The sequence below is a fragment of the Micropterus salmoides genome, unplaced genomic scaffold (assembly GCF_014851395.1).
Source record: "Micropterus salmoides isolate LMB-PRFRI ecotype aquatic unplaced genomic scaffold, ASM1485139v1 Ms_hic_scaffold_15, whole genome shotgun sequence".
NCBI classification, from domain to species: Eukaryota; Metazoa; Chordata; class Actinopteri; order Centrarchiformes; family Centrarchidae; genus Micropterus; species Micropterus salmoides.
Genome location: NW_024040596.1, coordinates 5,950,014 through 5,963,738, shown reverse-complemented (window position 1 = coordinate 5,963,738; position 13,725 = coordinate 5,950,014). Strand labels below are relative to the sequence as shown.

Genomic DNA, 13,725 nt, shown 5'->3' with positions numbered 1-13,725 from the left:
AAACAAAAGCAAACAGTGAAATTAGTGGATCTGTCAGTTGTAAGAATCTATCACAGTTTACAGACAGACTTTCTGGTTAAATTTTAACCTGCCACACTTGCCGTAGCTGTGCGCATACATACTTTTTCTGTGCTATAAAGGATTATTAAGGCGGATTATTGCATTCGGTTTTACATCCAAATAAAGTGGATTCATTGTAACAATGTCACTGTGTTTTCAGATATCACAGCAAAAAGTAAAAACAACGTTATCATAACTGATAGAAACGGGCAGAAACTGAGCCCCAAGTTGTAATAAACCAGAATTATCCTTTAAGAGAAAAGCACAAATGTGTATCCAATTATCTGAGTTAAGCGACAATTCTACACAATGTTGGCAACATGTGTCAGGTGACTGAATTTAAATCTGGTGTGATCTAAATGGTGTTTGAAAATATGTCCATGTTTCATTATCCTCAATTAGTGTCTTTCTTTGTCCCCCTCTTCCCATTACTCAAACCCACACACAAACACAAAGCTATGTTTTCACTTTCCCTCAGCCAGTTTTTCTTCTTGTCGTGTATCTTCAAACAGGAGATGTAGACAGAATTCCACATTTTATAAATGAGAAAAACGAGAATGTGACATTGGGCTTGCGGACAAAGAGAAAGAGTGTGTATGACAATTATAGAGCAGGAAGTGAAAGGTGAGAGAGTCTCCAGAGACTTGGTAATTCCACACCAGTGTGTTCGGATTGTGCAATATTCAACAACTTAGCTTGAAACACTGCTGAGCAAGCAGACTGGACTTAGGGTATAATGACTGCGCGGTGATAATGGTGAAATACACAGAAGACTTTTAAAGGGAATACTTTCAGACACACATAGACTTAGAAAGCAAGCTGTAACATTTGCCTTATCTCACTCCATCATACACAACATCCTACTCCCCAACAACCTGCTCACATAAATCCTGTATTGTCTGGCAGTAAGATGGCACAAAATGAGAAAGCAGTAGCTACAGCTGCATTTCCTAACTGGAGGCTAAGGCTCCTTAAAGAAATAATTTTGCTGAGCACTCTGTATTCAGGGAACTGTGTCACATTAAGCTGAAAATGTGTGTTCCAGGCTTCTCATTCTGCCCAGTTAGTGTCAGTTCAGCTCATCTGCAGAGCTGCCGCCCCACACTACTCGGGGTCTTCGACTGATGACTCAAATCATCGACTTCTAGGGGGCAGCCCTATTTGTCATATTTGTAAATTATGACATGACATTAATGAACTGAAAGGCAGTTTTTCTAGCTTTAAGCTCATATTTCCCCCCTCTGCTGTCTAATCTTAATATCTCTGTAAAATCTACAGTAAATTGTAGTTTCAGTATCCTGCTTCAGGGTCCCCGTGGAATTTCCCTACTCACATAAGGTTTTGTGTGTCTCATCTTAGACATTTTAAGGTGGGCCTCTTGACCCATTTGTATCCTGCATTTTCTTTGATAAGAGGTTCATTATCTCACAACCCTAACTCAATCTCTCACACTTCACCAGCGACTTTCAGATATTTAACTTTGACTTAAAATGAAGTCAGAGCCCACCAAAATGATAAGCAACCAAAAACACTTCTGCTTTAAGTGTATACAATATAACTAATGCAACTTTTTATATATCATATTAACAAAGCAGTTATTAAATTATTAAAGCTCATCGAAAAAAAGAACAAAAATGGGGACAGACAGAGGTTTCTTTTTGACTTACCAGGAGACACTGCCAGCTGAAAATGATGCAGCTTGTCCTCATCTGGGAAACTGGCTTTGCATGTACCTGAACAAGAGAAAATGAGGGCAATATCAGTTATAAGAATCAAAGGTTGAAGTAAAAAACAGCTGTATGCAGGTCTACCATTACTTTTTATTACACGCTATTGTGCCAAATAAAGGCATTAATATGAATGATGCATTGTATTTTCATTGAATACTTCCTATGTTCATACTGTAGCACAGAGACTTATGTCTTGGGACTCCCTGTGGCACCACATCCCCCCCTGGTGTTCAAGGACATGTACTGCGCTCAAGAGTGTCGACATCACCAGGGAGAGCATTTTTTTAACCATGTTCATGTGCAAGATGTTTACAAATCAAACTTAACATAACATCATCTCTTTTCACTGAATAACCCTTCCTTTTTCGTTCTGTGTAAAAGCAGACTGGGCGGTCCTGTGACAAAATCTTATTATATGGGGGTCCGTGGTCAATTTCTGTTCTGTGAAAGGTGTTTTTATATTGAATAAACTTTACTTATTTACTTAAGTTGGCCTGCATTACTAAAGAAATTTAAAATTTGAGCCTTTAATATCACAAATGTTGAGATATAACAAGACTCTCAGAAATACCTTGAGGATCACATGCCCCTACAGTCACCAGACATATCAAACAACACAAGAATAAAATTAATTCAGATTAAAGCATTATCAAAAGGGCTGCACCATGTAAATTTTGTTTGTATCCAAGAGAAAATACAAAATATGAAACTGGTAAATGCCATAAACTCGCTCAAATCACTTGTACATGCAAGTTAAGAACAGATATCTTTATAAGAGTGGTTCTACCATGAGGCTTTTCATGGTGCTGCTCATTTAGAATATATATTAACAGATCTCTTCCTCCTTTTTCCTGAGTTCCTGTCTGGCCTGGGGTGATAATCTATCAATGTCATACAGCCAAGTCCAGATCCACAGCACTAAGCCCATATTCAATAAAGCATAATGTTAAAGCCTTGAGAAAATCAAAAGAATACTTTACACAGGACCATATTTCATCCTTGTTTGTTGGTAATAAAACACAGATCAGATGAGCATACGCAACGGTGCAGTGTCCTTATTCCACCCCCCTTTATTCACCTACTCCTTCACTCAGTTGTTCACCTCTATTCCCTAAGGATAAAGGCTGAACAATTTTTTGAAATATTTCTAAATTGCAATATGGCCAAGTGCAATATCCAAATCGCAGGAGCTGCAAGTTTAACAGTCAAATGCATCACTTTATAAATGAAGCATTGTGGTGCTGCACAGACGCCCCGGCTACATATCATAATCTCGAGACCTAAAGGAACATGCTTATTTGGTACAGCAAAGATCGATTAAATGCAAATATTAAAATTCTCTCTAAAATCGTGACTCACATTCACTTGCACTCTCTGTTAAAATAATCACAGCACTACCTAGCAAGCAAGTGCAGGTTAGCATCCAGTAGAGCGTTGCTCAATTGTCATTTGCTTGTGTCTGGCCTAGAAGAGATCTGACTTAAAAATATTTCCTGGCAAACCAGTCAGCTTACTTTCAACACTGTGTGACACATACACAGTTTACTTCCCTGGCTTTCATGGTTGTCAGCTGAGCCATCATAATTCATTCAGCACTCATCAAATTAAAGCCAGAACTCAGAAGTTGGGGCACAATCTGTTTGAACAAATAAATCAAATGGCCATAAGTTTAACAAGCATGTGTTTAGCTAAACTATTGAAGCTTAATACAGCAACATTTATGTATTAGACCTGGCCTATCTGAATAAAAATCTTCTTCTTTCGGCTGTAGGAGCATGTAATTTAACTAACAAGCCTTAAATTTTCTATAAATCTGACACCACATTTCACTAATACTATAAACATTCAACCATTTTCAAGTTATTTGAGTGAAATATTTCATTGATTTTGACAAATCAGTTGCAGAGATGCATATGCTTCAGGGCAAGCCAATTATGGCTTAAAGACTTGGATTCTACAAAGACACTTTCTTTCTATGTTCAGCCCATGTTCCACATTAAGATCACAGGCTAGCTACACCAGTGGTTCTCAAACTGTGTGCCGTCACACACTAGTGTGCCTTGTAATTAGTCGTTTTTATGATGATGATTTACATAACTATAATCATATGTAAATGGTGTGTCTTGTGAGAAAATGTTTGAGAACCATTGAGCTAGACTAGCTAGCTAGCTAAAGAGCCCTCTTCACCAACCTGAGCTTGTAGACGTCCCTTGCCTGCGCCTCGTTGCCTTCATCCTTTTACTTTTTGAAAAAGTGTCCACAGCCTTCAAGACTTGCCTTAGTGAATTAGCTAGCTAGCTACCACCAGATGCCAACAAGTGCTATAACCAGTGCATGCTCTCTCTCTTTACGTCTCTCGCTCACACACAATTCCTGTCTGCCAAATAGTTAAAAATAAATCTGCTGCTCGACCCAAAACGTACATGCATTTTGGATCAACGATATCATATTCCTTCTGAGGGCTATAATCAGAGTGACAGATGAAAAACATTTTTTAAAGTAGACCTGAATGCCCAGGCCTAACGATGCCACTGCCTCCTTATTCTAAAAACACAAAATATACTGACAAATAATCAGCAAGGCCAGAAAAATAACTTAACACCTCATTAAAAGCTTGTTTTTTCCTTAGCTGAGAAAACGTAATAACCAGGAAGATACTATGAGAATTTATGGTATATTATTAAGTCAATTATTCATCTGTTACACTTTCAGAAGTATTGAATGCAAAGGGTAATGAACTCAGAAAGAATAAGTCTGACTCAACTAATTGAATAAGATCAGTGTGCATGGATGGGTAAAGCATACTTACTAGGGAGATTGGCTTCAAGTTCTGCAACTTCTGTTGAGAGAAAAAAAGAATAAGGAAGCAAAGAAGGAGGTACAGACACAGATACACCTACACAGAAATATATTAGATGCTTACACAGAGAGAGCTGACAATGTCACACACACTTTTTAAATGAGGCACTCAAATGCTACATTCTTAATCAGGAACGTTGCTCTGTATAAAGCATCACATCTAATATGCAACTTGTAAAATGTCTTGTGCATACAACACAATGTACATGTAGCAGAGAAAAAACAGAATGACTCGATCGGTGGGTATCAAAAAGGAGGAGGAAAAAGTGAGAAGAAGGCAAGAAGAGAACCAGGAGGAAGAGTAGAGGGTTGTTCGGCTAGCGTTGAATTTTAAAAGCTCTGTTTTGTTTTCTCGTCACTGACACTTTGCACTTTTTATTTGTGTCCGCTGGTTTAGCACCAAAACACCTTTGCCTCTCTGGGCAGTCTACAGTGAGGGAAAACATTATTTCATCCCCTGCTGATTTAATACGTTTACCCATTGACAAAGTTTAATGGTAGGTTTACTTGAACAGTGAGAGACAGAATAACAACAAAAAAATCCAGAAAAATGCATGTCAAAGATTTTATTTAAGTGATTTGCATTTTAATGAGTGAAATAAGTATTTGACCCCCTCTCAATCAGAAAGATTTCAGCCTCTCGGGTGTACTATACAGGTAACTAGCTGAGATTAGGAGCACACTCTTAAAAGGGAGTGCTTCTAATCGTGTTTGTTACCTCTATAAAAGACACCTATCCACATAATCCGCAATCAATCAATCAGATTCCAAACTCTCCACCATGGCCAAGGATGTCAGGGACAAGATTGTAGACCTACACAAGGCTGGAATGGGCTACAAGACCGTCGCCAAGCAGCTTGATTATCAGCAAATGGAAGAAACACAAATGAACTCCATGCAAGATCTCACCTCGTGGAGGTGCAATGATCAGGAGAATGGTGAGGTATCAGCCCAGAACTACACAGGAGGATCTAGGAACTACACAATGATCTCAAGGCAGCTGGGAACAGGGTCACAAAGAAATTAATTGGTAACACACTACGCCGTGAAGGAACTAAATCCTGCAGCGCCCGCAAGGTCCCCCCGCTCAAAAATGCACATGTACAGGCCCATGTGAAGTTTGCCAATGAACATCTGAATAATTCAGAGGAGAGGCGGGTGAAATTGTTGTGGTCAGATGAGACCAAAATCGAGCTCTTTGGCATCAACTCAACTCGCCGTGTTAGGAGTCAAACATGGAGGTGGAACCATTATGCTTTGGGGGTGTTTTTCTACTAAGGGGACAGGACAACTTCACCGCATCAAAGGGACGATGGACAGGGCCATATACTGTCTTGTCTTGTCTATCTTGGGGGAGAACCTCCTTCGCTGATCCAGGGCACTGAAAATGGGTCGTGGATGGGTATTACAGTATGACAATGACCCAAAAAACATGGCCAAGAAGAAGCACTTTAATGTCCTGGAGTGGCGTAGCCAGTCCCCAGACCTTAATCCAATAGAAAATCTGTGGAGGGAGCTGAAGGTTTGAGTTGCCAAACGTCAGCCTCAAAACCTTAATGATTTTAAGATCTGCAAAGAGGAGTGGGACGACATCCCTCCTGAGATGTGTGCAAACCTGGTGGCACAAAAAGCGCCTGACCTCTGCGATTGCCAACAATGGTTTTGCCACCAAGTACTAAGTCATGTTTTGTAGAGGGGTCAAATACTTATTTCACTCATTGAAATGCAAATCAATTTATGACATTTTTGGCATGCGTTTTTCCAGAATGTTTTTGTTGTTATTCTTTCGCTCACTGTTGAAATAAACATACCAATAAAATTATAGACTGATCATTTCTTATTCAGTGGGCAAACGTACAAAATCAGCAGGGGATCAAATAACTTTTCCCTCACTGTATGTTGTTGTACTGGTGTGTCACGGTCAGTGTTGGGGGTAACGCATTAGACTTCTCAGATCTGACCATATTTCCCTGTTTCTTTTGTTGCCACACAAAAGAAAATCCCTAGTGCATTCGATCGGCTTTTGTCCTACTTCTTGGAGGGTAGCTGCATACTAGTGGAAGGTATCCAATCCTACAGTTGTGCTCATGTGTAGCTCAGCTAGTGAGATCACAGAGAGGACACCCTTGAAGTCATAGAAGTAAATAATTAAGCATTGACCTAGTTAACTGGTTGAATATCGATGTACCGTAGGCTATACCAATCTGTGTTATATTGTTTTCATAGAGGCAGCTGCCCACGCAAAAGTACTCTAACGAGTAGGTAACGCTGTAATGGCAGTACTCTTTTAATGCAACAAGTTACTTTTAAAAGTAACATTTCCAGACACTGGTGATGACAAAAATGTTTCAATGTCATTTATATGAACATATTTTTTGACATATATGCAGAATGTAATAATTAGGTATTATATTTCTGCCTAAAGATCATCCAGTTTATTTCAGTGGTTCTCAGCAGTGTATCAAGGTCCAAAGTTAGAGTCCTCCTTTCGGGATGACAGTGACATCAGCTGCTATAGTCTTCAGGGTTTCTGCCAGTGCACTGCAAGCCGGGTCTAAGTTTACCTCACACTGGGCCGATACCATTCACAGCTCTAGAGTTAACAACGTTGGCCCAGTCTTGGGTCGACAAGACGCACCTGTACCTGGTGCAGACGAGCAGCTGAGTATCAATGTTAACCTTACTTGCAGATGTAAACACAGAGTCACTTGGTGGTGGAATCCCGAATGGATGGTCGACCCGAAGTATAGCAGATGGCTACGTAAGACACAACACTGCAAGCGAAGCCCCGTTTTGGGCTATTTAATATATTACACCATGTTTAGATTTTGGCCCACCACTGTTTTATATTATATTCCTTAAAGGGGCATTTATGTAGTTTTCAGCGGCCACTAGCGGTGCGCTTTTAAGATTGCAACCAGGTGTGTGCTCGTACGCGTGCTCACTTGAACTCATGAGCGTGCATAATCCGAAACACAACCACTTTCTTACAGAAATACCACAATAAACGCAGAAACACCAGCATGCAGGCTGTGGCTTTTCTCCAGACATGTTCAGGCTCTGTTACTGTAATGTTCCCGTCTCAGAGGCAGATCAACACCGGCCTTTCATTCGGCGCAGCGAGCTGCATATCGGCACAATCCTCCCGGAAAAAAGGCAGAGAGACAGCAGCTATAGACAGACAGGGAGACAGCTTCACACAACATGCTGGAAACTCAGACAAACCCCTACTGCAACGTTACAGCAATAGTTTTATCAGCTGCAGGTTGAACTAAGCCATGCTTGTTACATGATCACGGTACATTTACTGCATTTAGCTGACGTGCTACATCGTTAGCTCGCCTGCTGCTTTCAGTAACTATCTTTACTATCTGTGTATCTTTCACCAGAGGCTCAGTTAATGCCAGCACAGCTAAATGTATTGGATGATAATGAAAGTTAGTGAGCTGGACTGAATATTATAACGAGATTGTATCACACTTTATAACAGTTAGACCGCAGTAAGTAACTTTACTGTTGTGTTAGTGGATGGCTCTTCCTCTGGGTACCTGAGTATCGGTAAAGGGTAATAAAATCTAAACTGAACATTACGAAGCAAACAGTGACCGAGCTACTGTAGCGTTAGCTGGCTTCTCCTGGCTGCATCACTACAGGCTAACGTTAGTAAACAAATCTCTCCACATTTGCTTTAGCTGTTGCATCATTTCTTGCAGGCTAAATCAACAGTGGTACACAGGAAAGTAACACGGGTCGCGTTAGTGAAGTAATGTGGAAAGTGATATAACTTTGCACCGGATAATGTTAGCAACTGCTCGGCGTTAGCAACTGCTCGGCGTTAGCCTGCGAGCTAACGTGACTTTCTCTATGTTTCTCCAGCTTTACTAATGCTCACTTTGTTCTTCCTCGACATCATCTGAACCTGTTTGGTCTGATGGGCTTCAGCACATAGACCATTATAGTTGTACCATGTAACGTCACATGGTAGCACAAGTCATAACGCTCGCCTAGCGGCTAATCAGGCACACCCCTCATAAAACACCGATGGAAAAACACACTGAGCTGCAGCACACACAAACAGTGACAAGACGTCCGCCTGCTGCCTCTCCTCTCCCTTCCAAACACTAGCTACCCTCAAGGCAGTCAATGGACATACAGTTGTTACTGTAATATAGAGACAGAGCTCAGTTAAAACCAATATACCTGGTAGGGTTGGGCCCATAGGCAACATCACAATGACCAACATCTGCACTCTGTGCGTTCACTGCTGCTTTACCTGGTCCGTGCTTGTAAAATATCCACATGTACGCGACTTGTAACCTAACAGGCTACCAAGTTTTTTACCATTACTCAAAATGAGTAAACACATGCACATAAGATGACCGTAAATCAGCTCATTTTGCGGACCAGCGGTTGACAAACCACTGTATTTTGAATATAAATAATGCAATGTAATTGGGTAAAGTGATACATTTAAGTAAATGCATGGACTAAAGCAAGGAAAGGAAAAAAGGCAGAATGGAGAAAACATCAGGGAAAATGGTAGCGGACACAAGAGGTGAGAATAAGACAAACGTAAACAAAATGACAGAAACTGAGAAGGACAGCCCTTTGGAATTTAAAGGAGGACAGAGGAGGCAAGTGTCTGTATGCTGCCTAAGGCGATGAGACGTACCTATAAATAAAAACCAAGAGCAAGAGGTGAAAACATGGACACAGAAAAAAAGATGAAGGAAGAGAGGGAGTGAGAAACAGAGACAAAGTGATAGAAGGAGAAGCCCAAACATACATGGAGGATCAGGAGCATGAACAATTTTATACTGTACTGAAATCAATCAGATTAAAAAGAAAACAACAACAACAATCTTGGCCTACAGCCTCAAATATGTAGCTGCCTAGTTTGTTTTGTTTCTGTATAAAAAATTTGATCTGAACCGAAGAAATACAAGACGGAGGAAGTGGACAATGACCCAGGTACCTTTGGTAAGGAGGCGGTCCCTGATGGAGACCCTGTGGGTGGAGTCGGAGGCTCCGGAGGCACGGCCCGTCTTTCCTCCATCGTCCCTCTTCAGCTTTCTGGCTAATGTAAGCATGGCTGCTCTGCTGTGATCTGCCCCACGCTGCCCTGTGCTGCACCGCACCTCTGCTCAAATGCCTGACAGTCACATAGACCAGAAAGATTGAATTAGTGGATCTCATGCAGAACAGAGGAAAAGATGCACATCACAACTACTAAAGTTCTCTTGCACAGACATTTGGGTGATAAATATTACAGATTTTCATATCAAGCTAGTAATACTACACCAAGTATTGCAAAGAAAAATTAATCAGCCCACACACATCCAGGCTATCAACAGTGTGGAGTCTCATGGAAAAGAGATAAAAAGGACAGAAATGGAAAGTGAGGTGAGACAGGGTGACATGATGAGGTTCAAGTCTACTCCTTCATGTACTTCCTGTATCAATAAAATGAGTAATATGACAATTAATTGCGGTGGAATAATAAAGTCCTTGACATCAATTAGAAAAGGCAATTGCAATTAGGCTCCGTGTTGTGGAAAGACGTATGGGGACGTAGGAGTATGTTGAGTTAAAGTTTTGTTACATGAGATAACCTGCAGTAAACGGAGGTATTTAATACCACAGCGTGTGAGACATTCCTTTACACAAAGCCTATTCTCTACAGAAGATAAAAAGAATGCAGTAAAAGCTAAAGAAGTTGAATTCTGATCAACTCAATCTTGCTTTGGAAATGAGGAGTTCATTTAGAGAGAGTACTGTATGCTTTTTCTCATGAACCACTGCTGCAAGAAGCCGAAACCACACATTAACCTGTTGTGGTCTTCAAAAGTGGTTATTCACTTATGAAACCGTTGTATGCAACAGGGAACTTAGATGTTCAGAAGATAGAAAAAGAAATGTTATCTTTGACACAAAAGTGAGAATGAGGGCAGCCTACAGAGACAAACACCACACATCCTCTGTCAGTGAGCGGCCTTTTTTTTCCATCGCTAAATAATATTCAACAGACTCTCTGTACCTGCAACGTAACAGGAAGACAAAAGAGTACCTCAATGTCCTGCTTCTGCCAACTTTCCTATTAATGTTGCTGCAGCAGGAAACCATTATATGGCATGACGTTGTTAAACTCAAGAGATGAAAGCATTCACTCTTTGTAAACACATCTTCTTTTAACTGTCAGCGCCACGCAACAACAAACCGACTGAGTGTGGGTCTGCCTCTGCTAATGTTTACTAATTTGCTGGGACTTTTTCCTTAGACACTGTTCCATTATAACTGCCCTTTTAACTATTGATAATTTGCCATTATATGTATCAGATTAAATTATTTCAATCAAGAAGAGCCATCCTGCTAATAAGTCTGACAAAAATAGTGTATGTCAAAGTGTTTTATACTTAATAGCCAAATTTAGGGGTGGGGATAAAGAGGAACTTCTTATTTCTTTCTGGTACTTCTCTCACACACCAGGAGAGACTTGCTTCCCTGCTGGTCTGCGTCACACAAACAGTTACCGACAAGGCTACCTTCCTTCAAGGGGGACACTCAGCAGAGTGAGGCTGTGGGTTTGCTAACCGAACTTGTTAGAAAACACAGTAAATATAACAATGTGTTTGTTTACCTTAATAGACAGAGAGGGGCAGTGCTGGAGGAAGTACTCGGATTCTTAATTCAGTAAAAGTACTAAGACCACTATCAAATATTAAAAGTTATAGTCCTGCATTGAAATGTTCATAAGCAAAACTTTGTGAGTGTAATCAGGAAAATGTATCTGAGTATTAAACGTAAAAGTACTTAATGCAGAAAAATGCCAACTTCAGTCCAACCTCAAATGATAAACAATTTTTTTTTTTTAATTAGAACAACTTCCAAGCTGGAACCATGAAATGTTTTCATGAAATACTGAAAGACTCACACCCTTACCCAAATTACCTAAAAATGTAATCATTCAAAAGTTAAGAATTGCACACAATCCAGAATTCAGTACATTTAAATATAGATCATGATGAGTAACATGACTTTAAATTCAAAATGCAATCTAAAAATCCCCAATAAATAACAATGCAAAGAAATTTTCAGAACATGTCAAAACTTTTTAAAGACATCAACAATCATCTTGCCAAGTGCAGCAGCCAAACAATCACACTGACAAACTGCTTGCGTCGCTCACTTAACCTCTGCTACAGCCCACAACAACTTTTTCACTAATGTTATTGTCCAATTCCCCAGGTCTTTTAACCTCGATAAGGGAGTAGTTCACTGGCATCTCTGCACTGGGAGTCCAGTCTAAGCACTGACTGGGCCAGCTGATTTGTGGAGCAGCAGTAGCAGAGAGTGAAGGTATCCGGTATCAGTGAACTCATAAAATGTGTGTCACCCACCTGCCTCAACTGTCAGTCACTGCACCCTGACACAGACTACTAGTGGCTGCAATCACGCCAACTTCCCCTGGGTCCACAGCACTTTTGGCAGAATATCAAGCTTATTGGCTATAACCGTAAATAATCATTCACTGGCAGCATATGGAGTGAGTTCACCTGTTCAATAAAAAATATACAGCCTGTATTTAATTTTAAAATTATCCCTCTAACTCACAGGTGACAAAAACTAAAGCAAGCAAGTCCGTATGCCACAAGACCTCTTGCGATACTGACAGAAGTAAAACAGGTTTAGGATTAATGCTAATATAAATACATTTATAAGTTAAGTTATCGCCTCGTCACTGCACTTTTAGCTCGTTCACTAACCGTTTTAACAGACCGCTAACACTGCTAATCACAGCTAGCTTGACACAACGTCCGATTCTAAAACCAGCCTCGGCTCAGGCGTTTTCCTCACACATGTGGAGTGGACTGTCTCTAAGAAGTAAGTTTAAGTTTTTTAACGAAGTATCTCTGCTAGCCAGCGTTAGCTTGTATGTGTTATCTCAGCGTTGTTTTTTTTACCTGCTGTCTCAGAGCTAGCGCTCCGTGCTACACCATAATCAGCTGCCCTCCTCTGCTCGCTGTCTGCAACTCAAGCCGGAGATTGTAGGAGGAGCGTCCGACTGGAAATAACTTCTAAAATTATTATTTGGGGTCTCGGAGAGGATTTAAACTGACTGGAGAATCAGCTGTCAGAACTTCGTTCCGGTGTCATGGGCAACGGAAGCGCAGCGAGTGCCGGTCGTTATTGTTGTCCGTGTAGACGTGGCGGCAGATAAAAAACAGTTCCGCGCAGCAGTAGGCGATTCTTGGGAGTTGTAGTAGGTTCGGGTCGGGATTGAAAATGACCATTCAGTCACAAAACTGTTTTTCATTGTGTTGTAGAATACATTTATATCATTTCCAATATTTACACAATTTACATGTAGCAAAACCTGTGGGCACATTAGCACGTAGCCCAGAAAAGATTCTTCCATTTCCCCAATCTTTACCAATCCATACCAATCCAATTTAAACCAGAGTTTTAAATGAGCTCTCTACAATCAAATGAGACAAGAGAAAATATTTGCAGAATACAAAGCAATATTTATGCTGTATGCTTGTCCTAATCCTTGTCAGTGTGCTATTCTGATTTATTTTGCTCTGCCAATTTCCCCCAAATTAACTATTTGAACAGGTTAATAATACCTTCCAAGAGTCACAATAGAACTACAGCAAATTTCAAAATGGAATAAAAACTTAGTTCAATATCAGTGGCATTAAAAAAATAGCTCTAGTATAATGTTTAGGAATGAGACTCCACACAATAAACCCTCCTATCTGCCTGTCCTGTAAACACACACACACACACACACACACACACACGCGCGCGCCTTGAAAAGAGCACCATTTGCAAAATGGAAAACTGAGACTCGCTGTTTGACAGGACAGCTCATGCACTTTTTGGAGCAAACCCAATTTACCCTAAAGTATTTGGACAAACTGTGATTCACTCAGCCAGTTGCTATGGACCCAGGGGGCGTGGGCGCTGTCACTGTAAACAAGAACATGTTCTTGACTGACCTGCACAGTTTAAAAAAAAAGAGGAGTCTTAATATTGGAGCGGGTGATTATATTGTATTTCATCTACATCTGTT

The 13,725-nt window shown here is 40.5% G+C and overlaps 1 protein-coding gene across 1 annotated transcript in view; it reads right to left on the bottom strand.

Annotated features, from left to right (window-relative positions):
• The window catches only part of ube2f (ubiquitin-conjugating enzyme E2F (putative)), a 56,750-nt gene extending 43,919 nt beyond the window's left edge, over positions 1 to 12,831 (bottom strand). The window contains exons 1-4 of the mRNA XM_038720129.1: positions 12,611 to 12,831; positions 9,625 to 9,801; positions 4,600 to 4,629; positions 1,728 to 1,793 (exon numbers count right to left, since the gene is read on the bottom strand). Coding sequence (XP_038576057.1) covers positions 1,728 to 1,793; positions 4,600 to 4,629; positions 9,625 to 9,739 — 211 coding nt within the window. The 5' untranslated portion in view covers positions 9,740 to 9,801; positions 12,611 to 12,831. The remainder of the gene's footprint in view (positions 1 to 1,727; positions 1,794 to 4,599; positions 4,630 to 9,624; positions 9,802 to 12,610) is intronic.
• Positions 12,832 to 13,725: the final 894 nt, after the last annotated feature.